General features: G+C 45.8%; 1 protein-coding gene and 1 pseudogene across 1 annotated transcript; one reads left to right on the top strand and one right to left on the bottom strand.

The window, feature by feature from the left end:
* Window positions 1-1,307: 1,307 nt before the first annotated feature.
* pold4 (DNA polymerase delta 4, accessory subunit) lies at window positions 1,308-3,420 on the bottom strand. The gene is made up of 5 exons (XM_024436659.2): window positions 3,278-3,420; window positions 2,716-2,823; window positions 2,297-2,386; window positions 1,911-2,022; window positions 1,308-1,471 (listed from the first exon to the last, which is right to left on the bottom strand). Exons 2-5 carry the CDS (start codon window positions 2,819-2,821, stop codon window positions 1,447-1,449), a joined length of 333 nt encoding a protein of 110 aa, XP_024292427.1. The 5' UTR covers window positions 2,822-2,823; window positions 3,278-3,420; the 3' UTR covers window positions 1,308-1,446.
* The window catches only part of LOC112262404, a 24,313-nt pseudogene continuing 1,482 nt past the window's right edge, over window positions 3,416-26,246 (top strand).

Here is a 26,246-nt window from a genome sequence, read left to right as displayed (position 1 = left end):
CACGGGCCCTTCCCAACAATGCCGAGAGAAAAAAAAATGAAATAGTAGAAAAATAATAAAACAAGGAATAAATACACAATGAGTGACAAACTTGTCTGTATAGCTACATATACACTGAGTATACAAAACATTAAGAATGCTTGCACTTTCCATGGACAACTGACTAGGTGAATCCAGCTGAAAGCTATGATCCCTTGTTGATGTCACTTGTTAAATCTACTTCAATCAGTGTAGATGATGGGGAAGAGACAGGTTAAAGAAGGGTTTTTAAGCCTTTTAGACAATTGAGACATGGATTGTGTACAGTCGTGGCCAAAAGTTGAGAATGACACAAATATTAATATCCACAAAGTTTGCTGCTTCAGTGTCTTTAGATATTTTTGTCAGATGTTACTATGGAATACTGAAGTATAATTACAAGCATTTCATAAGTGTCAAAGGCTTTTATTGACAATTACATGAAGTTGATGCAAAGAGTCAATATTTGCAGTGTTGACACTTCTTTTTCAAGACCTCTGCAATCCGCCCTGGCATGCTATCAATTAACTTCTGGGCCACATTCTGACTGATGGCAGCCCATTCTTACATAATCAATGCTTGGAGTTTGTCAGAATTTGTGAGTTTTTGTTTGTCCACCTGCCTCTTGAGAATTGACCACAAGTTCTCAATGGGATTAAGGTCTGGGGAGTTTCCTGGCCATGGACCCAAAATATCAATGTTTTGTTCCCCGAGCCACATAGTTATCACTTTTGCCTTATGGCAAGGTATGCTGGAAAAGGCATTGTTCCTCACCAAACTGTTCCTGGATGGTTGGGAGAAGTTGCTCTCAAAGGATGTGTTGGTATCATTCTTTATTCATGGCTGTGTTCTGAGGCAAAATTGTGAGTGAGCCCACTCCCTTGGCTGAGAGCAAGGGGACCATCCACACATGTTGTGTAGACAGTGACACATTCTATTACACAGTAATAACACATTGAGTATACCAGACATTAGGAACACCTTTCTAATCTTGAACAACTCAAGAAAAAAAAGGTGTTCCTAATGTCTGGTATACTCAATGTGTATTACTGTGTAATAGAATGTGTCACTGTCTACACAACATTAGCAGGTAATAGCAACATCTGACTGTCCCTCTCTGTCTCTCTCTCTCTCTCTCTCTCTTCCTCACTCTGGTACATATACAATTGAAAAACTTTATTTTGAAATAGGTTACCTATAAAAATATTTATGTAAACGTCTCAAAAGTGTACCAAATGTGTGACGTACGCAGTGGTGTGTTTGTGTGACAGACCTAACAAAAACAGATATTTGGGTAGAAAATGTTATTTATTTATTTTTTAAGTGTAGTGTGATGGTTAGCAGTCAAACCCGAACTGAACAAAAGCAAAACCACGTGAACTTTGGACATTTCACTTCTATCTTCTCTGTCTCTCCACTTTTTATTTCTCACAATGGATAGTCACTCCACAGGCTGAAAGACAAAACAGTACAAAGACAATATTTTATGACAATTGTATAATATCTCATTACTGTTATGCACAACGCTACTTATGATACTGTATGGCTGGAATACATTTGTAATGGTCCAGAATCAAGTGTGTGTGTTTATGAGAGTTTTTTTGTGTGTGTTTGACTGTGTGTGTGGTGTGTGTACACTCTTAGAAAAAAAGGTGCTATCTAAAACCTAAAGGGGTTCTTCGGCTGTCCCCATTGGAGAACCCTTTGAAGAACCCTTTTTGGTTCCATGTAGAACCATTTTGGTTCTACATGGAACCCAAAATACTTCTACCTAGAACCCAAAAGGCTTCTCCTATGGGGACAGCCGAAGAACCCTTTTTTCGAAAGAATGTACATGCATTTGTGTATGAATCTGCTTGTTCGTTGTGTGTGTAGTATTCTGATCATGGTACCAGTGTGTGTAGTCCGGGTCTGTGTCTGCGCTAAGTAGCATATCTCTGATCTCCTGAGGGGGGTTTAACCCATGCTGTGCAGCTCTCTCCCACCGCTGCAAGCGACTGATACCTGATAGAGAGAGAGAGAGTGGGAGTACAGTGCGAGTAGGAACGCTACTGTAGATCATATAACACTATGAGATACAGGAGGGAAAACAATTGGATCGGTTTAAAACAATTCGCAAAACAATAAGTCACAGGAGAGGAAACGCTAAAACATCACACTATAAAGGAACCGTGCAAAGATGAAACACTGGCGCTCCGCTGTGCTGCATATTGTTATTATGAACAACGGTATTAAAAATGTGTTGTCAAGATAGTTAACACGGGTTGCTGCAGGGTACCTGTGCAGGGTCCATACCGCCAGTCCTGGTCAAACTGCCTCAGCTCCTGCAGCTCTATCTCTCTGGCCGTGAGGGGGCGCGGCTCAGTGTCTGATTGGACGATAGACAGGAAGCGAGGTTAGAGTGACACCACCATGACCAATCACTTACATCTGGGCCATAGTGCTCTATTGACAAGTTGAGTTGCATCACTGAATCACTCATTTCCTCTCCAGAGACCAATAAAACTATTCTAGCACGCTATTTCAATTTATTCATTGTGTCTTTTGGGTGTCATTATTTGGGTGTCATTTGAAAACAGTAGTTCAATTTCATACTCTACTATGTCCCATCTGTCTTGTATGACTGCTGTGTGGTTTGCTGGACACACACACACACACACACACACACACACACACACACACACACACAACTCTAACCCTTCTGGGGAGGCGATGGGGCCCTCTTCTCCCTCTTCTCCTCTCTCCTGGATCTCTTTACCACCTTGTAGGAGTCGGTGATCAGAGCTGCACGTTTGGCCGTCATAGCTGACAGACAGACAGACAGACAGACAGACAGACAGACAGACAGACAGACAGAGAAGGTGTGTTTTCTACTGACATTGATGAGTAGGCAGTGTTTCTAGTTCAATAGTAAAATTCCGAATCTGGGTTCTTGTTTCGTTTAAACCAAGTCTGCAGTATAGTTTGCGGGTTGACGTTACACACAGGGCATAACTACATTTTGACACAGCGACTGAACGTCCCACCCCCAACCTTAGTTTCTTTACAAATGGATTGAAGTCTGTAATGCAAACATTAGCTGCATAACTTGCAATTTCGACGATATTTCGCCAATAGTGTACAGTATTGTGAACATTTTGTATGCATTACTATCATATGACATTTTCTGCGCGTTTTCATTGGTTTCTTGTACTTGCGCAATTCTTTGTGTGCAAAAAGTTTTTTTTTATCAAGCCCTTGATATTTTTTTATGACATACCAGATCGCAATTCTGTTCGATGTCTTTCCACTTCGGTTTTTGCCTGACGATCAATTTGTATGTTCTCATGAACAAAACAATTGAAACGCAACAAACCCGGACCAAGAGAAGAAAAAAACGTCAAACGTAACACATAACAGCCTTGGCTACGTCACTTTCGACGCACACGACGTAAAGACTTGACATTCTCCCCACTCACAATACAAGTTGACAGCTACAACACAACGGTTAGTAATGTAAACAAGACGTTATTCCACAGATCAACGATAGTCGGTAGACAATAACATAGTAATGGCACCATTATAGCAAGCTGTACTATAATGCATAATAGTTTTTACATGTCATAAGGGTTATTTACATGTCTCAGTCCCAATTTGCTTGACAGCTGACCGCCACACATAACAAGCATGTTGGGTTGGTTGTTATTATCACTGCAAGGCCTGCTATGCTAAATTGTTGGGGCATGCAGTTCATACAGGCTTCCATATAAATCATTTAGATGAATTTCATTCAAGACTTAGTCCACTTCCTGCACATAAATTGTAAATCATTGAAACAATATTTCTTACAAATGTATATAAAGAGTTAGACAGTGATATAGCTATGAGTTTGTAGTTAGTTTATACTATAGACAGTACAGTAGACACTTTTATTCAAAGCGAATGACAGTTATGTGCATACACTTTATTGACGAGTGATCCCGGTAATGGTACCCACCGCCCTGGCATTGCAAGCCCCATGCTTTACCAATTGAGCTAGAGGACCAGTATAATGAAGAGAGACGGTTGTCCTCTCTCTGTGTGTGGTATTAGAGGCACAGTGGCTCCTGAGGACCAGAGGAATAGCTGCCATGGGCGACCCACTGGAGGTCAGTGACATTTACCAGGAGGTCAAAGGGTCATGGGTGAGTGTGTGTGCATGCGCGTGCGTGTTTGTGCGTGTGTGTGTGTGAGAGAAATAGAGAGAGTGGACTCGAGGAGAGACTGTCTGTGTGTGCTTCTGCACAGCAACAGATATCTGACAATGCAGTAACAAGTCAGTTAAAACCTATGACCAACTTTTCTAAATGTGTGTTTGTCTGTTTACTTCAGGTGTTTCTATACAGTATATGTACAGTTGAAGTCAGACGTTTACATGCACTTATGTTGGAGTCATTAAAAATCATTTTTCAACCACTCCACACATTTCTTGCTAACAAACTATAGTTTTGGCAAGTCGGTTAGGACATCTACTTAGTGCATGACAAAAGTAATTTTTACAACAATTGTTTACAGACAGATTATTTAACTTGTATCACAATTCCAGTGGGTCAGAAGTTTACATACACTAAGTTGACTGTTCCTTTAAACAGCTTGGAAAATTCCAGAAAATGATGCCATGGCTTTAGAAGCTTTTGATAGGCTAATTGTCAGAGTCGTGTGTATGGGTGGCAGGGAAGTCAGGCACAGGAGAGTAAAACGAGTGTAATGGAGTCCTTTTAATATATGTCCACTAAACATGCTCCAAACACTAAATATACATACATAATAAACATGGGTACAAGGACCCGTCGCGCACCTATACAAACATAAACACTGACATGAAACAATCTCTGACAAAGACATGAGGGAAACAGAGGGTTACATACACAACAGGTAATGAATGGGATTGAAGGAAGACAAGGTGTGTAGGAAGACAAGACAAAACCAATAGAAGACTGGTGACGTCGACCGCCGAGCACCACCCGAACAAGGAGAGGCAACGACTTCGGTAGAAGTCGTGACTGTACCCCCACCCCCCCTGACGCCGGCCTCAGGGACGACCCGGAGGGCGATCCGGATGGAGACGGTGGAATTCTTTTAACATGGAAGGATCTAACACGTCCTCCACCGGAACCCAGCATCTCTCCTTCGGCCCGTACCCCTCCCAGTCCACGAGGTACTGAAGGCCCCTCGCCCAACGTCTCGAATCCAATATGGATCGAACAGAGTACGCCGGGACCCCCTCGATGTCTAGAGGAGGCGGAGGAACATCACGCACTTCAGCCTCCTGGAGAGGGCCAGCCATCACCGGCCTGAGGAGAGACACATGGTACGAGGGGTTAATACAGTAATTAGTGGGCAGTTGTAACCTATAACATACCTCGTTCACTCTCCGGCAGGGCAGGCGGAGGGGCATGTTTCGGGTCAAAAGCCAGACCCTGTCCCCTGGTGCGAACACCGGGGCCTCACTGCGGTGACGGTCTGCGCCAACCTTCTGGCGCGCTGAAGGTGGACGTGGGCTGCCTCCCAGGTTTCCTCAGCGCGCCAAAACCAATTGTCCACCCGAGGAGCCTCGGTCTGACTCTGATGCCAAGGAGCCAGAACCGGCTGATACCCTAATACACATTGAAAGGGAGAAAGGTTAGTGGAGGAGTGATGTAGCGAGTTCTGGGCCACCTCTGCCCAGGGCACGAACTTCGCCCACTCCTCCGGCCGGTCCTGGCAATAAGACCGCGGAAACCTACTCACATCCTGGTTAACTCTCTCCACCTGCCCATTACTCTCGGGGTGAAAACCTGAGGTAAGACTAACCGAGACCCCCAGACGTTCCATGAGCACCTTCCAGACCCTTGATGTGAACTGGGGACCCCGATCAGACACTATATCCTCAGGCACCCCATAGTGCCGGAAAACGTGTGTAAACAGGGCCTCCGCAGTTTGTAAGGCCGTAGGGAGACCGGGCAAAAGGAGGAGACGACACGACTTAGAAAATCGATCCACAACGACCAGGATCGTGGTGTTACCCTGTGAAGGCGGAAGATCAGTTTTTTTTTAAATCCATCGACAGGTGCGACCACGGCCGTTGTGGTAAAGGTTGTAGCTTACCTCTGGGCAGGTGTCTAGGAGCCTTGCACTGGGCGCACACCGAGCAGGAGGAAGCATAAATCCTCAGTCCTTAGCTAAATTGGGCCACCAGTACCTCCCATCAAGACAGCGCATCATCCGACCTATCCCAGGATGACCAGAGGAGGGTGACGTGTGGGCCCAATAGGTCAATCGGTCGCGGACAGCAGACGGAACGTACAGACGACCAGCTGAAGGGGAGAGGGCTCTGCACGTGACGCCTGCTCAATGTCCGCGTCCAGCTCCCACACTGCTGGCGCCACCAAACACGAAGCTGGGAGTATGGGAATGGGATCCATGGACCGCTCCTCTGTGTCATAGAGCCGGGACAATGCGTCTGCCTTAACGTTCTGGGAGCCTGGTCTGTAAGAAAGAGTAAACATAAAACGAGTGAAAAACATGGCCCACCTTGCCTGACGAGGATTCAGTCTCCTCGCTTGCTGGATGTACTCCAGATTGCGATGGTCAGTCCAGATGAGAAAAGGGTGTTTAGCCCCCTCAAGCCAATGCCTCCACGTCTTCAAGGCTTTTACGAAAGCTAACAGCTCCCTGTCCCCCACATCATAGTTTCGCTCCGCCGGGCTGAGCTTCTTCGAAAAGAAAGCACAGGGGCTGAGTTTCGGTGGCGTACCCGAACGATGAGAGAGCACTGCTCCTATCCCAGCTTCGTATGCGTCCACCTCCACTATGAATGGCAAAGAGGGATCCGGATGAGCCAACACAGGAACCGAGGTAAACAGAGTCTTCGGGTTCCTAAAAGCCCTGTTCGCCTCAGCCGACCACTGCAAGCGCACTGGGAACCCCTTTAGCAGTGAGGTAATGGGAGCAGCCACCTGACCAAAATCCCGGATAAACCTCCGGTAGTAATTGGCAAACCCAAAAAAACGCTGCACCTCCTTAACCGTGGTTGGAGTCGGCCAATTTCGCACGGCTGTAATGCGGTCGCTCTCCATTTCGATGCCCTAGGAAGGAGATGGATTGGTGAAAGAACAAGCATTTCTCAGCCTTGACATATAGATCATGCTCCAACAGGTGACCAAGCACTTTGCACACCAGGGACACATGCTCGGCGCGTGCAGCGGCGTATATCAGGATATCATCGATATACACCACTACACCCTGCCCGTGCAGGTCCCTGAAGATCTCATCTACAAATGATTGGAAGACTGATGGAGAATTCATCAACCCATATGGCATGACACGGTACTCATAATGACCTGAGGTGGTGCTAAATGCCGTCTTCCACTCATCATCCTTCCGAATACGCACCAGAATGTACGGCACTCCTGAGATCCAATTTTGTGAAGAAGCGTGCCCCGTGCATTGACACTAATTGACATCATTTGAGTCAATTGGAGGTGTAGCTGTGGATGTATTTCAGGGCCTACCTTCAAACTCAGTGCCTCTTTGCTTGACATCATGGGAAAATCAAAATAAATCAGCCAAGACCTCAGAAAGAAAATTGTGGACCTCCACAAGTCTGGTCCATCCTTGGGAGCAATTTCCAAATGCATTAAAGTACCATGTTCATCTGTACAAACAATAGTACACAAGTATAAACACCATGGGACCACGCAGCCGTCATAGTGCTCAGGAAGGAGATGCGTTCTGTCTCCTAGAGATAAAAGTACTTTGGTGCGAAAAGTGCAAATCAATCCCAGAACAGCAAAGGACCTTGTGAAGATGCTGGAGGAAACAGTTACAAAAGTATCTATATTGTCACGCCCTAGTCGAAGTATTTTGTGTTTATCTTCATTTATTTGGTCAGGCCAGGGTGTGGCATGGGTTTTTGTATGTGGTGTGTATGTATTGGGATTGTAGCTTAGTGGGGTGTTCTAGTTAAGTCTATGGCTGTCTGAAGTGGTTCTCAATCAGAGGCAGGTGTTTATCGTTGTCTCTGATTGGGAACCATATTTAGGCAGCCATATTCTTTGAGTGTTTCGTGGGTGATTGTCCTTAGTGTCCTTGTTCCTGTCTTGGTTAGTTTACACAAGTATAGGCTGTTTCGGTTTTCGTTTCGTTCATTACGTTCTTTGTTTTGTAGTGTTTGTATTGATTCGTGTTTACGTTTGTTTATTAAACATGGATCGCAATCTACACGCTGCATTTTGGTCCGACTCTCCTTCACCACAAGAGAACCGTTACAGAATCACCCACCAACCAAGGACCAAGCGGCGTGGTAAACAGAGGCAGCAGCAACAGCAGCAGCAGGAGAAGCGTCAGGTGCAGCAGGAGCAACAGCAGCAGCAGCAAAGGCAGCAGCAGGAGAAGCAACAGAGGCAGCAGCAGCAGCAGCAGCAGCAGTGGGAGAGGCTGCACTATTTGGATAAATGGACTTGGGAGGAAATCCTTGACGGGAAAGGACCCTGGGCAGAGCCAGGGGAATATTGCCGCCCCAAAGCCGAGCTGGAGGCAGCGAAAGCAGAGAGGCGGCATTATGAGGACCTAGCACGGCATAGCGGCTGGAAGCCCGAGAGGCACCCCCAAAAATGTCTTGGGGGGGGGCACAGGGAGAGTGTGGCAGAGTCAGGAGTCAGACCTGAGCCAACTCCCCCTGTTTACCGTAAGGAGCCATGGATGGAATTGGAGCTGTCGGCGAAGCTGAGTGCTGAGTCTGAGAGTGTTGAGAGTGTTGAGGATGTATTGGACAGAGTAGAGAGAAAGCTGTTGGTTTGGCATAGTATGCACGGCATTCGCCCTGAGGAGCGTGTTAGCTGTCCGATGTCACCCGTGTCAGTTCCTCGTACTCAGCCTGAAGCGTGTGTTGGAGTTCCGGGGGATTTGATGCCGGCTATACACACCAGGTCTCCAGTACACCTTCACAACCCGGTGTGTCCTGTTCCTTGCACTCATCCGGAGGTGCGTGGCCCGGTACCACTAGTGCCAGCTCCCCGCACCAGGCTTCCTGTGCGTGTCCTCGGCCCAGTACCACCAGTGCCAGCACCACGCATCAGGCCTACAGTGCGTCCCGCCTGTCCAGCGCTGCCAGAGCCTTCCTCTCCAGCGTTTCCGGAGCTTCCTGTCTGCCCAGCGCCGTCAGTGCCGTCAGTCTGCCCAGCGCCGCCAGTCTGCCCAGCGCCGCCAGTGCCGCCAGTCTGCCCAGCGCCGCCAGTCTGCCCAGCGCCGCCAATGCCGCCAGTCTGCCCAGTGCCGGAGTCTCCCGCCTATCTAGCACTGCCAGAGCCTTCCTCATCTCCAGCGCTGTCGGAGTCTCCCGCTTGTTCAGCGCTGCAGGAGCCTTTCTCCTCTCCAGCGCTGCCGGAGTCTCCCGCCTGTTCAGCGCTGCCAGAGCCTTCCTCCTCTACAGCGCTGCTGGAGTCTCCTGCCTGTTCAGCGCAGCCAGAGCTGCCAGCCTGCATGGAGCAGCCAGAGATGCCAGCCTGCATGGAGCAGCCAGAGATGTCAGTCTGCATGAAGCAGCCAGAGCTGCCAGCCTGCATGGAGCAGCCAGAGCTGTCAGTCTGCAAGGAGCTGCCAGTCTGCAAGGAGCTGCCAGTCTGCAAGGAGCTGCCAGTCTGCACTGAGCTGCCAGTCTGCAAGGAGCTGTCAGTCTGCAAGGAGCTGCCAGTCTGTAAGGAGCTGCCAGTCTGCAAGGAGCTGCCCGTCTGCACGGAGCCGCCAGAGCTGCCAGTCTGTAAGAAGCCGCCAGAGCTGTCAGCCTACATGGAGCAGCCAGAGCCGCTAGTCAGCATGGAGCAGCCAGATCCGTCAGTCTGCCAGGATCTGCCAGTCAGCCAGACTCTTCCAGATCTGCCAGTCAGCCAGACTCTTCCAGATCTGCCAGTCAGCCAGACTCTTCCAGATCTGCCAGTCAGCCAGACTCTTCCAGATCTGCCAGTCAATCAGACTCTTCCAGATCTGCTAGTCAACCAGACTCTTCCAGATCTGCCAGTCAACCAGACTCTTCCAGATCTGCCAGTCAACCAGACTCTTCCAGATCCGCCAGTCAACCAGACTCTTCCAGATCCACCAGTCAACCAGACTCTTCCAGATCCACCAATCAACCAGACTCTTCCAGATCCACCAGTCAACCAGACTCTTACAGATCCGCCAGTCAACCAGACTCTTACAGATCCGCCAGTCAACCAGACTCTTCCAGATCCGCCAGTCAGCCGGGATCTGCCAGAACTGCCAGTCGGCCAGGATCTGCCAGTCCGCCAGGATCCGCCAGTCAGCCAGGATCTGCCAGATCCGCCAGTCAGCCAGGATCCGCCAGTCAGCCAGGATCTGCCAGTCAGCCAGGATCTGCCAGTCAGCCAGGATCTGCCGAAACCACCAGCCAGCCAGGATCTGGTAGATCCATCAACCTGCCTGAGCTTACTCTCACTCCTGAGCTTCCTCTCACTCCTGAGCTTCCTCTCACTCCTGAGCTTCCCCTCACTCCTGAGCTTCCCCTCAGTCCCGAGCTGCCTCAGTCCCGAGCTGCCCCTCAGTCCCGATCTGCTCCTCAGTCCAGTGGGGTTCTGGGTGAGGACTACTAGGCCATGGTCGGCGGCGAGGGTGGACTATCCAGGGACGCGAGGAGGAGGGTCTAAGACATTGATTGAGTGGGGTCCACGTCCCACGCCGGAGCCGCCACCATGGACAGACGCCCACCCGGAACTTCCCTATTGTTTTGAGGTGCGTCCGGGAGTCCGCACCTTAGGAGGGGGGGTTCTGTCACCCCCTGGTCGAAGTATTTTGTGTTTATCTTCATTTATTTGGTCAGGCCAGGGTGTGGCATGGGTTTTTGTATTGTGGTGTATGTATTGGGATTGTAGCTTAGTGGGGTGTTCTAGTTAAGTCTATGGCTGTCTGAAGTGGTTCTCAATCAGAGGCAGGTGTTTATCGTTGTCTCTGATTGGGAACCATATTTAGGCAGCCATATTCTTTGAGTGTTTCGTGGGTGATTGTCCTTAGTGTCCTTGTTCCTGTCTTGGTTAGTTTACACAAGTATAGGCTGTTTCGGTTTTCGTTTCGTTCATTACGTTCTTTGTTTTGTAGTGTTTGTATTGATTCGTGTTCACGTTTGTTTATTAAACATGGATCGCAATCTACACGCTGCATTTTGGTCCGACTCTCCTTCACATCAAGAGAACCGTTACATATATCCACAGTAAAACGAGTCCTATATTGACATAACCTGAAGGGCCACTCAGGAAGAAGCAACCACTCCAAAACCACCATAAAAAAGCCAGACTAAGGTTCGCAACTGCACATGGGGACAAAGATCGTACTTTTTGGAGAAATGTCCTCTGTCTGATGAAACAAAAATAGAACTGTTTCGCCATAATGACCATAGTTATTTTTGGAGGAAAAAGGGTGAGGCTTGCAAGCCGCAGAACACTATCCCAACCGTGAAGCACGGGGGTGGCAGCATCATGTTGTGGGGTTGCTTTGCTGCAGGGGGGACTGGTGCACTTCAAAGTAGATGGCATCATGAGGATGGAAAATTGTGTGAATATATTGAAGCAACATCTCAAGACATCAGTCAGGAAGTTAAAACTTGGTCCCAAATGGGTCTTCCAAATGGACAATGATCCCCATGCTTCCAAAGTTGTGGCAAAATGGCTTAAGGACAACAAAGTCAAGGTATTGGACTGGCCATCACAAAGCCCTGACTTCAATCCTATAGAAAATTTGTGGGCAGAACTGAAAAAGTGTGCGAGCAAGGAGGCATGCAAACCTGACTCAGTTACACCAGCTCTGTTAGGAGGAATGGGCCAAAATTCACCCAACTTATTGTGGGAAGCTTGTGGAAGGCTACCCAAAACGTTTGACCCAAGTTAAACAATTTAAAGGCAATGCTACCAAATACAAATTGAGTGTATGTAAACTTCTGACCCACTGGGAATGTGATGAAAGATATAAAAGCTGAAACAAATCATTCTCTCTACTATTATTCTGACATTTCATATTGAAGTGGTGATCCTAACTGACCTAAGACAGGGAATGTTTACTTACATTTAAGATTAAATGTCAGGAATTGTGAAAAATTGAGTTGAAATGTATTTAGCTAAGGTGTATGTACGTAAACTTCCGACTTCAACTGTATGTCAACACAGTTTACTGTGTTTTCCCCAGAATGACGGCCGTCTGCGGTTCGGTAGACAGAGTGTGGTGTATAAGAGCAGTAAGACAGGGAAGGTGGACAGCATCCCATCTGTGGAACTGTCTCAGGCCCAGTGGAGACGTGTGTCTGGGACAGGGCATCAAGTTGACCACCAGCACCGGGCACATCTACAAATATGACGGCTTCAGAGACACGGTGACCAGAGGGATGCGGGGGGGAGAGAGAGGGATGAGGAGGGTAGAGGAGAAGTGAGGGGAGGAAAGGGGTGGAGGAGAGGAAAAAAGGAGGGAGGGTAGGAGGAGAGAGAGGGAGGGAGTTAGATATCGTTGAGGGGAGACAGAGATGGAGGGAAGGATGAAGGGGAGGGAGGTATGGATGATGGAGGAGAGAAAACATGAGAACAGGGAGGAAAGAGGTGGAAAGAGGAAAGAATGGGAATGAAAAGAGAGTAAAGAGTGAGTTTGGAGTAGGAACGAGATCAGAGAGGAGTATAGAATAATTTGAAACAGAAAAATCAGCATGGAAAATAAACATTGTCTTCTCTCTCTACATCCTTCTCTCTAGGACTTTGAGAAGATATCTGAGTACTTCAAAGCCCACTACAAAGTGGAGCTGCCAGAGAAAGAATTGTGTGAAGGGGGGTTGGAACTGGGGCACCGCCAAAACCCGTGGAGTTGGGGGGGCTGTGTGTGAGTGTGTGTCTGGTATAGACTTGAAAGGAAAAACCCACACTCACTGAAATATTCTTTATGTTGTAATGTATTTTGTTTTTAGCAGCAGAGGTCATAACAAATGGATGGCAGGGTTTGTCAAAGTCTGGTATAGACTCCCATTTTAGTCCCATATTCAGAAAACTTTAACGTCCTCAAGAGGCAATTCATTTTGCAGTAGTCAAAGTACATAGACAAGATCACATATTAAAATGTAAAACACAACAGAACGAAGCAACTCATATTTACAAAATATTTACAGTAAGTCATCAGGATAATGCATAGTCTCTCATAGCCTCCAGTATTATGGATTTTTTTTGTGTGTTTTTTTTTCTCACCAATTTCGTGATATGGAGTTGGTAGATACGATCTTGTCTCATCGCTGCAACTTGAACAAAAGTATCGGCCAAATGCCTCAAATGAATAAATGTAGATATTGCATGGAATGTAACATGTTTTATCCTCCTCTCAGGTGTTTAGAGACAGTGTGCTGTCCAAGACAGATGTGATCCAGGCTACTGGAGATGCTGTGTGTATCTTCAAAGAGCTGCAGTGTCTCACGCCCAGGGGCAGGTACATACGCACACACCTTTACACACATATACACACACATACCTTTACACAGATATACACACACACATATACACACACCTTCATGCACACATATGCAGGGGCAGGTAGGCACAAACAAACCTTATTCATGCCAAACTACACCTTCACCTGTGGCAAAAGTAGGAAGATGTACTCCTTTACTTTGTGACCCCCTGCCGTCCCCCCTCTCTCAATTAAATTAAATGCAAGGGCTTTATTGGCATGGGAAACATATGTTAACGATGCCAAAACAAGTGAAATAGATAATAAACAAAAGTTAAATAAACCAATACAAATTAACAGTAAACATTACACTCACAGAAGTTCCAAAATAATAAAGACATTTCAAATGTCATATTATGTCTATATACAGTGTTGTAACGATGTGTAAATAGTTTAAGTACAAAAGGGAAATAAATAAACATAAATATGCGTTGTATTTACAATGGTGTTTGTTCCTCACTGGTTGCCCTTTTCTTGTGGCAACAGGTCGCACATCTTGCTGCTGTGATGGCACACTGTGGTATTTCACCCAGTAGATAAGCGGAGTTTATCAAAATTGTGTTTGTTTTCAAATTCTTTATGGCTCTGTGTAATCTTAGGTAAATATGTGTCTCTAATATGGGCATACATTTGGCAGGAGGTTAGGAAGTGCAGCTCAGTTTCCACCTCATTTTGTGGGCAATGTGCACATACAGTGGGGCAAAAAGTATTTAGTCAGCCACCAAATTGTGCAAGTTCTCCCACTTAAAAAGATGAGAGAGGCCTGTAATTTTCATCATAGGTACACTTCAACTATGACAGACAAAATTAGAAAAAAAATCCAGAAAATCACATTGTAGGATTTTTAATGAATTTATTTGCAAATTATGGTGGAAAATAAGTATTTGGTCAATAACAAAAGTTTCTCAATACTTTGTTATATACCCTTTGTTGGCAATGACAGAGGTCAAACATTTTCTGTAAGTCTTCACAAGGTTTTCACACACTGTTGCTGGTATTTTGGCCCATTCCTCCATGCAGATCTCCTCTAGAGCAGTGATGTTTTGGGGCTGTTGTTGGGCAACACAGACTTTCAACTCCCTCCAAAGATTTTCTATGGGGTTGAGATCTGGAGACTGGCTAGGCCACTCCAGGACCTTGAAATGCTTCTTACGAAGCCACTCCTTCGTTGCCCGGGCGGTGTGTTTGGGATCATTGTCATTCTGAAAGACCCAGCCACGTTTCGTCTTCAATGCCCTTGCTGATGGAAGGAGGTTTTCACTCAAAATCTCACGATACATGGCCCCATTCACTCTTTCCTTTACACGGATCAGTCGTCCTGGTCCCTTTGCAGAAAAACAGCCCCAAAGCATGATGTTTCCACCCCCATGCTTCACAGTAGGTATGGTGTTCTTTGGATGCAACTCAGCATTCGTTGTCCTCCAAACACGACGAGTTGAGATTTTACCAAAAAGTTATATTTTGGTTTCATCTGACCATATGGCATTCTCCGAATCTTCTTCTGGATCATCCAACTGCTCTCTAGCAAACATCAGACAGGCCTGGACATATACTGGCTTAAGCAGGGGGACACGTCTGGCACTGCAGGATTTGAGTCCCTGGCGGCGTAGTGTGTTAGTGATGGTAGGCTTTGTTACTCTGGTCCCAGCTCTCTGCAGGTCATTCACTAGGTGTTACTGTAATTTAATTATGCCAATGTGCTTTCATCAATTGAAAGCCCTTAATCTATTTTATGAGAATTTCTAAGATTTCTTGTTTGCATTAAATAGACGCAGACCAGTCTTTCAATAATAGGTAATAGAATTTATTCTCGGAGCGCGCTCCCACTTAATCACGTGCAGCAGTTTATATACAGATCATGACGTAATTTCATTGCTTTAACAGAATCCCCTCTCGACGTTCAACGTTAGGTTAACGACATTATTTGTTTACACAGTCCCCAACCCATTCGTTTCTTCCTAGTTGGAATGGTGTTCATTAACTTTAATTACTCCTTGTCCGTGTCACACAATCCCTTCTTATGAACTCATATTGTTAATCAGATATAATAAAACAGAGTATAAGTTTACTTAGTTACAATTCCATTTAAAATGATTTGTTCAGTCATTTAATCATAATTTCCCAACACTAGGTCCCCCCGTGTGGTTCTGGGATTTTTGCTCACCGATCTTGTGATCATTTTGACCCCACGGGGTGAGATCTTGCGTGGAGCCCCAGATCGAGGGAGATTATCAGTGGTCTTGTATGTCTTCCATTTCCTAATAATTGCTCCCACAGTTGATTTCTTCAAACCAAGCTGCTTACCTATTGCAGATTCAGGCTTCCCAGCCTGGTGCAGGTCTACAATTTTGTTTCTGGTGTCCTTTGACAGCTCTTTGGTCTTGGCCATAGTGGAGTTTGGAGTGTGACTGTTTGAGGTTGTGGACAGGTGTCTTTTATACTGATAACAAGTTCAAACAGGTGCCATTAATACAGGTAACAAGTGGAGGACAGAGAAGCCTCTTAAACAAGAAGTTACAGGGCTGTGAGAGCCAGAAATCTTGCTTGTTTGTAGGTGACCAAGTACTTATTTTCCACCATAATTTGCAAATAAATTCATTAAAAATCCTACAATGTGATTTTCTGGATTTTTTTTCTAATTTTGTCTGTCATAGTTGAAGTGTACCTATGATGAAAATTACAGGCCTCTCTCGTCGTTTTAAGTGGGAGAACCTGCACAATTGGTGGCTGACTAAATACTTTTTTGCCCCACTGTAGTCTGTCTTCTCTTGAGAGCCAGGTCTACCTATGGCGGCCTTTCTCAATAACAAGGCTATGTTCACCTAGTCTGTACATTGTTAAAGCTTTCCTTATTTTTGGGTCAGTCACAGTGGTCAGGTATTCTGCCACTGTGTACTCTCTGTTTAGAGCCAAATAGCATTCTAGTTTGCTCTGTTTTTTGTAAATAGTTTCCAATGTGTCAAGTAATTATCTTTTTGTTTTCTCACGATTTGGTTGGGTTTTATTGTGTTGCTGTCCTGGGGCTCTGTGTGGTCTTTTTGTGTTTGTGAACAGAGCCCCAGGACCAGCTTGTTTAGGGGACTCTTCTCCAGGTTCATCTCTCTGTAGGTGATAGCTTTGTTATGGAAGGTTTGGGAATCACTTCCTTTTAGGTAGTTGTAGAATTTAACGGTTCTTTCCTTGATTTTGATAATTAGCGGGTATCGGCCTAATTCTGCTCTGCATGTATTATTTGGTGTTTTACGTTGAACACAGAGGATATTTTTGCACAATTCTACACGCAGAGTCTCAATATGGTGTTTGTCCCATTTTGTGAATTCTTGGTTGGTGAGCAGACCCCAGACCTCACAATCATAAAGGACAATGGGTTCCGGGACTGATTTTTTTTTTAGCAGATCCTAATTGTTTTGTCAAATTATATGTTCCTTTTGATGGCATAGAAGGCCCTTCTTGCGTTGTCTCTCAGCTCGTTCACATCTTTGTGGAAGTTACCTGTGGCGCTGATGGGCCGAGGTATGTGTAGTTTTTGTGTGCAAAGGTATCTAGGGCAACGGTATCTAGGGCAGCGGTATCTAGGGCAACGGTGGAATTTGATGGAATTTATATATGTGGTCCTGGCAACTGGACCTTTTTTGGAACACCATTATTTTTGTTTTACTGAGATTTACTGTCAGGGCCCAGGTCTGGCAGAATCTGTGCAGAAGATCTAGGTGCTGCTGTAGGCCCTCCTTGGTTGGTGACAGAAGCACCAGAGTATCAGCAAACAGTAGACATTTGACTTCAGATTCTAGTAGGGTTAGGCCGGGTGCTGCAGACTGTTCTTGTGCCGCCGCCAATTTGTTGGTATACATGTTGAAGAGGGTGGGGCTTAAGCTGCATCCCTGTCTCACCCCACGACCCTGTGGAAAGAAATATGTGTGTTTTTGCCTATTTTAACCGCACACTTGTTGTTTGGATTTAATAATGTTGGATGTTTTTCCCCCAACACGACTTTCCATCAATTTGAATGGACCCTCATTCCAAATTAAGTCAAAGGCTTTTTTGAAATCAGCAAAGCATGAGAAGACTTTGCCTTAGTTTTAGTTTGTTTGTGTGTCAGTTAGAGTGTGCAGGGGGAATACATGGTCTTTCGTACGGTAATTTGGTAAAAAGCCAATTTGACATTTGCTGTATATTGTTTTTACTGAGGAAATGTACAATTCTGCTGTTAATGATAATGCAGAGGATTTTCCCGAGGTTGCTGTATCCCACCGTAATTTGTCTCCACATTTGTGGATTGGGGTGATCAGTCCTTGGTTCCAAATATTGGGGAAGATGCCAGAGCTAAGGATGATGTTAAAAAGTTTAAGTATAGCCAATTTGAATTTGTTGTCTGTATATTTTATCATTTAATTGAGGATACCATCAACATCACAGGCCTTTTGGGGTTGGAGGGTATGTATTTTGTCATGTAGTTCATTCAATGTAATTGGAGAATCCAGTGGGTTCTGGGAGTCTTTAATAGTCGATTCTAAGATTTGTATTTGATCATGTATGTGTTTTTGCTATTTGTTCTTTGTTATAGGGCCAAAAGTGGTTTACCCATACATCTCCATTTTGGATAGATAACTCTTCATGTTGTTGTTTGTTTAGAGTTTTCCAATTTTCCCAGAAGTGGTTAGAGTCTATGGATCCTTCAATTACATTGAGCTGATTTCTGACATTTATTTATTTATTTTACCTTTATTTAACCAGGTAGGCAAGTTGAGAACAAGTTCTCATTTACAGTAATCTGCTGACCTGGCTAGAGGTCTGAGACTGCCATAGAGACTGCCAGAGGTTTTGGACAGCAGACCCTCCGGTGGGATTTGACACACTGAACTCTATCAGAGAAGTAGTTGTAGTGAACCAGGCGTTTGGCAATCATTTGAGAAACCAAGGCTGTCGAGTCTGCCGATGAGGATGTGGTGATTGACAGAGTCGAAAGCCTTGGCCAGATCAATTTGTTGAGTATGAATACGGCTGCACAGTAATGTTTCTTATCGATGGCGGTTAAGATATCGTTTAGGACCTTGAGCGTGGCTGAGGTACACCCATGACCAGCTCTGAAACCAGATTGCATAGCAGAGAAGGTATGGTGAGATTCCAGAAATGGTCGGTAATCTGTTTGTTGACTTGGCTTTGTTTCTTATCGAAGACCTTAGAAAGGCACGGTAGGATAGATATAGGTCTGTAGCAGTTTGGGTCAAGAGTGTCCCCCCCCCTTTGAAGAGGGGGATGACCGCAGCTGCTTTCCAATCTTTGGGAATCTCAGACGACACGAAAGAGAGGTTGAACAGGCTAGTAATAGGGGTGGCAACAATTTCGGCAGATAATTTTAGAAAGAAAGGGTCCAGATTGTCTAGCCCGGCTGATTTGTAGGGGTCCAGATTTTGCAGCTCTTTCAGAACATCAGCTGAATGGATTTGGGAGAAGGAGAAATGGGGAAGGCTTGGGCGAGTTGCTGTTGGGGGTGCAGTGCTGTTGACCGGGGTAGGAGTAGCCAGGTGGAAAGCATGGCCAGCCGTAGAAAAATGCTTATTGAAATTCTCAATTATGGTGGATTTATCGGTGGTGACAGTGTTTCCTATCTTCAGTGCAGTGGGCAGCTGGGAGGAGGTGTTCTTATTCTCCATGGACTTTACAGTGTCCCAGAACTTTTTTGAGTTAGTGTTGCAGGAAGCAAATTTCTGCTTGAAAAAGCTAGCCTTGGCTTCTCTAACTGCCTGTGTATAATGGTTTCTAGCTTCCCTGAACAGCTGCATATCACGGGGGCTGTTCGATGCTAATGCAGAACGCCATAGGATGTTTTTGTGTTGGTTAAGGGCAGTCAGGTCTGGGGAGAACCAAGGGCTATATCTGTTCCTGGTTCTAAATTTCTTGAATGGGGCATGTTTATTTAAGATGGTTAGGAAGGCATTTTTTTTTAAATATCCAGGCATCCTCTACTGATGGGATGAGATCAATATCCTTCCAGGATACCCCGGCCAGGTCGATTAGAAAGGCCTGCTCGCAGAAGTGTTTCAGGGAGCGTTTTACAGTGATGAGTGGAGGTCGTTTGACCGCTGACCCATTACAGATGCAGGCAATGAGGCAGTGATCGCTGAGATCTTGGTTGAAGACAGCAGAGGTGTATTTAGAGGGGAAGTTGGTTAGGATGATATCTATGAGGGTGCCCGTGTTTAAGGCTTTGGGGAGGTACCTGGTAGGTTCATTGATAACTTGTGTGAGATTGAGGGCATCAAGTTTAGATTGTAGGATGGCTGGGGTGTTAATCATGTTCCAGTTTAGGTCGCCTAGCAGCACGAACTCTGAAGATAGATAGGGTGGTCAGAGGGTGGTCTATAGCAGGCAGCAACGGTGAGAGACTTGTTTTTAGAGAGGTGGATTTTTAAAAGTAGAAGTTCAAATTGTTTGGGTACAGACCTGGATAGTAGGACAGAACTCTGCAGGCTATCTTTGCAGTAGATTGCAACACCGCCCCCTTTGGCAGTTCTATCTTGTCTGAAAATGTTGTAGTTTGGAATTAAAATTTCTGAATTTTTGGTGGTCTTCCTAAGCCAGGATTCAGACACAGCTAGAACGTCCGGGTTGGCAGAGTGTGCTAAAGCAGTGAATAGAACAAACTTAGGGAGGAGGCTTCTAATGTTAACATGCATGAAACCAAGGCTATTACGGTTACAGAAGTCGTCAAAAGAGAGCGCCTGGGGAATAGGAGTGGAGCTAGGCACTGCAGGGCCTGGATTCACCTCTACATCGCCAGAGGAACATAGGAGGAGTAGAATAAGGGTACGGCTAAAAGCTATGAGAATTGGTCGTCTAGAACGTCTGGAACATAGAGTAAAAGGAGGTTTCTGGGGGCGGTAAAATAGCATCAAGTTATAATGTACAGACAAAGGTATGGTAGTATGTGAATACAGTGGAGGTAAACCTAGGTATTGAGTGATGAAGAGAGAGATATTGTCTCTAGAAACATCATTGAAACCAGGAGATGTCATTGCATGTGTGGGTGGTGGAACTAATAGGCTGGATAAGGTATAGTGAGCAGGACTAGAGGCTCTACAGTGAAATAAGCCAATAAACACTAACCAGAACAGCAATGGACAAGACATATTGACATTAAGGAGAGGCATGCTTAGTCGAGTGATCAAAAGGGTCCAGTGAGTGGAGAGGTTGGTTGGGGGTCACGGCGATTTAGACAGCTAGCCAGGCCATCGGTAGCAAGCTAGCATAGGATGGAGGTCTGTTGTTAGCCACCTCTTGCGTTCCGTCAGATTAGTGGGGTTCCGTGTGGTAGAGGGGATTAATCCAAATCACACAACAACAACAAAAATAAAAACAATAGATATAGTTATAGAGGCCCAAGAAGAAAACATAATAATAATAAAAATAAATAAATTGTCCGATTGTCTATTCAGATAGCAGCCGGTAAGACAGCTAACGGTTAGCAGGCCGCAGAAGGGCGTTCAGGTAACTCCTTCGGGTAGATAACGTCGGCAGTCCAGTTGTGAAGGCCCGGTGGGGCTCCGCGTAGGCAGTAAAACGGGTCCGGATAGGTGACTGCAGCCCAGGAGTGATTGATGGAACTCAGGAGTGATTGACGGAGCTGGCTAGCTCCGGAATAATTGATGTTTGCTCCGGAATCGACGAAGGCCGATAGTCACACGGATAGCAGCTAGCTAGCTGTGAGATCCGGGTATGAATGTCCAGAGAGCAGTCGAAATCCAGGGACATGGAGAGAAAAATTGGTCCGGTATGTTCCGTTCCGAGCCGCGCTGCGCCGTACAGAACTGGCGATAGATTTTCGAGCTAAAGGATAGCTGATGACCACAAACCGTGGTTAGCTGAATACTAACGATTTGCCAGTAAAGTAGCTAACCAGCTTCTGAACTAGCTTCTGATTAGCTTCTGGATTAGCTTCTGGCTAGTTTCAGGCTAGCTTCTTGGAGGATTACAGATTTGAGGTAAATAATACTTTTTTATAAATATAAATATAAATTGGTGAGGCGGGTTGCAGGAGAGTGTTTTGAAGATGAGTTGATGGAAAATAAAAATAAAATGTATGTGAAAAAAGTTGTAAATATATATATATACGGACAAAAGACGTCTGAACTGCTATGCCACCTTGGAGTATGAAGATGACATGCTATTGCTTCTTTTTCCGTAGTGTATTTCTGTATTGTTTTAGTGATTTACCATAGTGAAGGCGTAGATTTAGACTTTCTGGTCTCTATGTTTTTGGTTGGATAGGTTTCTCAATTTCTTTAATAGGTTTTTGCATTCTTCATCAAACCATTTGTCATTGCTGTTCATTTTCTTTGGTTTTCTGTTTGAAATCGAGAGGTCAAATATACTGTTTAGATGTTCTTGTGCCAAGTTTTCAATTACAGTGGAATGTTTTGTTCAGGAAGTTGTCTAAAAGGGATTGAATTTGTTGTTGCCTAATAGTTTTTCTGTAGGTTTCCACACTACATGCCTTCCATCCATAGCATGTCTTAATATTATTCAGTTCTTATTCATGCCTCATGATTGAGTGCTGTTCTGTTCAAGTAGACTGTGATTTTGCTGTGATCTGATAAGGGTGTCAGTGGGCTGACTGTGAACGCTCTGAGAGACTCTGGGTTGAGGTCAGTGATAAGTAGTCCACATTATTACTGCCAAGAGATAAGCTATAGGTGTACCTACCATAGGAGTCCCCTCGAAGCCTACCATTGACTTTGTATCTCTCTCGCTCTCTCGCTGGTATGATATCTACCCTAGCTTCCTCCATGGTAAGACATTTGACTATAAGATCCCCTACACCACTGCGCTACGTCTCTTCCTGCTACCACACAAGGACCAGAGGCAGATGTACTTCTGGTGCGCGTTTCAATAGTCATCATATGTAAGACCTCAAGATTGTATACAATTTGAATACAAACATCTGTCTGTGTCTCCCTCTCACCTTCTCCCTCTCTCCCTCCCTCCTGCCCACGTACCCCTCTCTCTCTCTGTAGATTCAGTCTAGACCCACCCATTAAACAGGGGCAGACACGTTACCACTTTCTCATCCTGCTCTTCTCCAAGGAGGAGGACCTCAGCCTTTCCCTCAACATGACAGCGTGAGAGAGAGAGCGAATGAGAGAGAGAGAGACTGTGAGGGGAGGCAATGGAAATATAAGAGTATGAGAGAGAGAGAGATGTTATACTGGTACCCCCTGTACATTATTGTTATTTTATTGTGTAACTTTTGTTTTGTCTACTTTAGTTTATTTAGTAAATATGTTCTTAACTCTATTTTCTGAACACTGCATTGTTGGTTAAGGGCTTGTAAGTAATCATTTCACATTTCAAGTCTACACTTGTTGTATTCGGCGCATGTGACAAATAAAATTGGGTTTGATTTCTAAGTGTTTGGAGAAGGAATGGTAAATGTTAGAAGAAATCGATCAGATTAGATACTGAGGTTTATATGTCATGCTTTTTGTATAATTTATTTCTGTTTGTCTTCCCCTCTCTCTCTGTCCTCTCTTCTCTCTCTCTCTCCCCTCTCTCTCTCTCTCTCCTCGCTCTCTCTCTCCTCTCTCTCTCTCCTCTCTCTCTCTCTCCCCCCCTCTCTCTCTCCTCACTCTCTCTCTCCCCTCTCTCTTTCTCCCCTCTCTCTCTGCTCGCTCTCGCTCTCTCTCTCTCTCTCTCTCTCTCTCTCTCCTCGCTCTCTCTCTCCCCTCTCTCTCTCCTCGCTCTCTCTCTCTCCCCTCGCTCTCTCTCTCCCCCTCTCCCTCTCTCTCTCTCGCTCTCTCTCTCTCTCTCTCTCCTCGCTCTCTCTCTCTCTCTCTCTCTCTCTCTCCCCTCTCTCTCTCTCTCTCCTCTCTCTCTCTCTCTCTCTCTCTCTCTCTCTCTCTCTCTCTCTCTCTCTCTCTCTCTCTCTCTCTCTCTCTCTCTCTCTCTCTCTCTCTCTCTCTCTCTCTCTCTCTCTCTCTCTCTCTCTCTCTCTCTCTCTCTCTCTCTCTCTCTCTCTCCTTGCTCTCTCTCTCTCCTCCCTCTCTCTCTCTCGCTCTCTCTCCCCTCTCTCTCTCCTCTCTTTCTCTCCCCTCTCTCTCACTCTCCCCTCTCTCTCTACTCTCTCTCCTCTCTCTCGCTCTGTCTCTCCTCTCTCTCTCCCCCCTCTCTCTCCCCTCTCTCTCCCCTCTCTCTCGCTCTCTCCTCTCTCTCTCTCCTCTCTCTTCTCTCTAGGGAGAAGCGTTATGGGGGGAAGCTCAGTAAGAACATGTCAGGTTCCCTCTATGAGATGGTCAGCAGGGTGATGAAGGCTCTGGTCAACAGGAAGATCACCGTGCCAGGAAACTTCCTGGGGTAAACACTCTCACGCACACATGTTTACATACACACACACACACGCACACATGTTTACACAGACACACACACACACACACTTCCAGGAGTAAAGAGGCGATAGGACGGCCAACTCCTGCGCACAGCCAGCGTTCATGTTGCTCTGTCTCTGTCACACTCTCCTTCCACTCTGAAATACAACTCTAACTCTCTCCCCTGCAGTCCCAGTGTATAACGTGTTCCTACAAAGCGTGGTCAGGCCTGCTCTACCCTCTGTAGAGGGGTTTCGTCCACATACACAAGCCCCCCCGTGCACCTGCGCTTCCCAGGAGGTGCTGTATGCCCATCATTTGTCCTTATGGGACATTCTAGTGTCCCCTTTTTGTTGCTGTTCTTTCACTCCTTCATTTGCAGGCCTACGTTGGACGACAAAGTGAATGTCTACTTCCTCTACTCCTTCTTCATCCATCCATCCAGGTGTCCGTGTGTTAACTTCGCCAGAGGCACCACCACCACCACACGCTCCCTCGACATTGAGATCGAAACCAAGCAGGGCACCCAGTTCACCCTTCAGCAGCATCGAGAGGTGACGGATACACACGCGTACACGAAACGCACACACACACATACACTTCTACATACACAAACCTTTGTCACGTCTCGTCTTTCACTCCATTCTCTCTCTCTCTCGTTCTACCTCTCCGTCAGAGAGGAGTATGGGAAGCGTTTTGACTTTGTGACCGCCGAGAAGCTCAGCTTCCAGAACAGAGGGTTCAAAGAGGTAAACATCTCACATGCTAACTCCACTATTTCACTCTTTCATTAGATGTTCTTTCATCCCTTCGTCCACTGACCTGTCCTCTCTGTCTCTCTGTGTTGTGGTCCAGTAGAAAAAGGTTGGTCCTGTACAGAGGTGGGGGGTTTGGTTTTAAACTGCATGGCGTGTGATTTGGGAGAATGTTATGATCAGGATTGGGGGTGTAAATTGCATTGCCTTTCTCTTATGGAATTGTGGGGGTGGGAGGAGTCTAAATCTGTGTGTGTTATTACTGATGATATTGCAAAGTAACACCTAACTTGGTAAGTGAGACAACATTTTCTATTTTGTTCACTGTGTATATTTCCCAAAGTTAGTTGGCATCTTTACATGGGTTGTCTGCGTTTTACAACGAATGATATTGCCTTGTATTGCTACAGTACTACTATGTATTTACTATGATACTACTGTGTATTTACTATGATACTACTGTGTATTTACTATGATACTCCATCACTCCCTTATATTTACCGCTTTTTTCCAATGTTTTTATCAGTCAATCTTTTTCACTTCCCCCTCTCTCTTCTCATCCTGCCTCCCTCTCTCTGACTCGCCTCCTTTCTTTCACTCTCACACGTTCTCTTTCTCTGTCTCCTCTCTTGGGTATGACAATAAGACAATAAGGGGGGAGACAGTGACAGAGAGAAGAAGAAGAGCCCAGTCAAGAAGGCCAAACTGGTGAAGGAGAGGAAACCACGCAAGGTAAAGGAGGGAGGAATGGAGGGAAAGAGGGAGGAGAGGTAAAACTGAGTAGCTCATCTGAAATGAACCCATCTTTCCTCCCTTTCTTTCTATCTCTCAACATCTCTCCTCTTTCCTCTCTTTCCTCTCTGTCCTTCCTATTTGCATGTTCTCTCTCTTCACCTCTGTTTTTCTTCCTCTTCCCTTCCTCTCTCCCTCCCTCTTTTCTCCCCTCTCCCTCCTTCCCTCTCTCTCCCCAGAAGAAGCCGAAGGACAGTGGCGCCCCCAAGAGGCCGATGAGCGCCTATTTCCTGTGGCTGAACGCCATTCGCGATAGCGTCAAAGCAGAGCACCCTGGGATATCATCACAGAGATCTCCAAGAGGGCTGGGGAGATGTGGAGCAGAAAGAGGTGTGAGAGAGGGAGGGAAAGAGAGAGATACCACTATTGCAATTGTCCTCCTCTCATCCTTCCCTCTTGTCTTTCTTTTGCTCTCCCTTTCAATAAAAAAATGTAGTTCATTATAAAAATGTAGTTCATTTCTGACCTTTTGACTATCTCTTTCTTTTTCTCTGCCCGATTCCTCTCCCTCTCTTTGTCTCTCCCTCTCTCTCTCTCTTTGTCTCTCCCTCTCTTTGTCTCTCCCTCTCTTTGTCTCTCCCTTTCTCTCTCTCCCTCTACCCTTGTCAGTCTGTCTGTCCGTCCGTCCGTCTGTCTGTCTGTCAGGAGTGGAATGGGAAAGTGGAGGAGGCGAAGAAGGACTATGAGGGAGTACAGAGAGAGTGGAAGAGGATCCTCTGCCCCCTCCAAAAAGTTCAGTATCATGTCCCCGTTAAACACCTACATACTACACTCTTACAAAAAAAGGTTCTGGATAGAACCAAAAAGGGTTCTATGCTTGCTTCATACAGTGCATTCGGAA

This window comes from Oncorhynchus tshawytscha, linkage group LG11 (assembly GCF_018296145.1).
Source record: "Oncorhynchus tshawytscha isolate Ot180627B linkage group LG11, Otsh_v2.0, whole genome shotgun sequence".
Taxonomy (NCBI): domain Eukaryota; kingdom Metazoa; phylum Chordata; class Actinopteri; order Salmoniformes; family Salmonidae; genus Oncorhynchus; species Oncorhynchus tshawytscha.
The sequence above is the reverse complement of the archived record's forward strand: the minus strand, read 5'-3'. Positions and strand labels throughout refer to the sequence as shown.

Bases quoted from the DNA above. Each gene is read 5' to 3' on its own strand.
- pold4 (XM_024436659.2), bottom strand. From the start codon at position 2,821: ATGACGGCCAAACGTGCAGCTCTGATCACCGACTCCTACAAGGTGGTA. The intron at 2,023-2,296 runs GTACCCTGCAGC...TCTCTCTATCAG, and splicing joins GCGGTATGGACCCTGCACAG to GTATCAGTCGCTTGCAGCGG. The intron at 1,472-1,910 runs GTACCATGATCA...TTTGTCTTTCAG, and splicing joins GACCCGGACTACACACACTG to CCTGTGGAGTGACTATCCAT.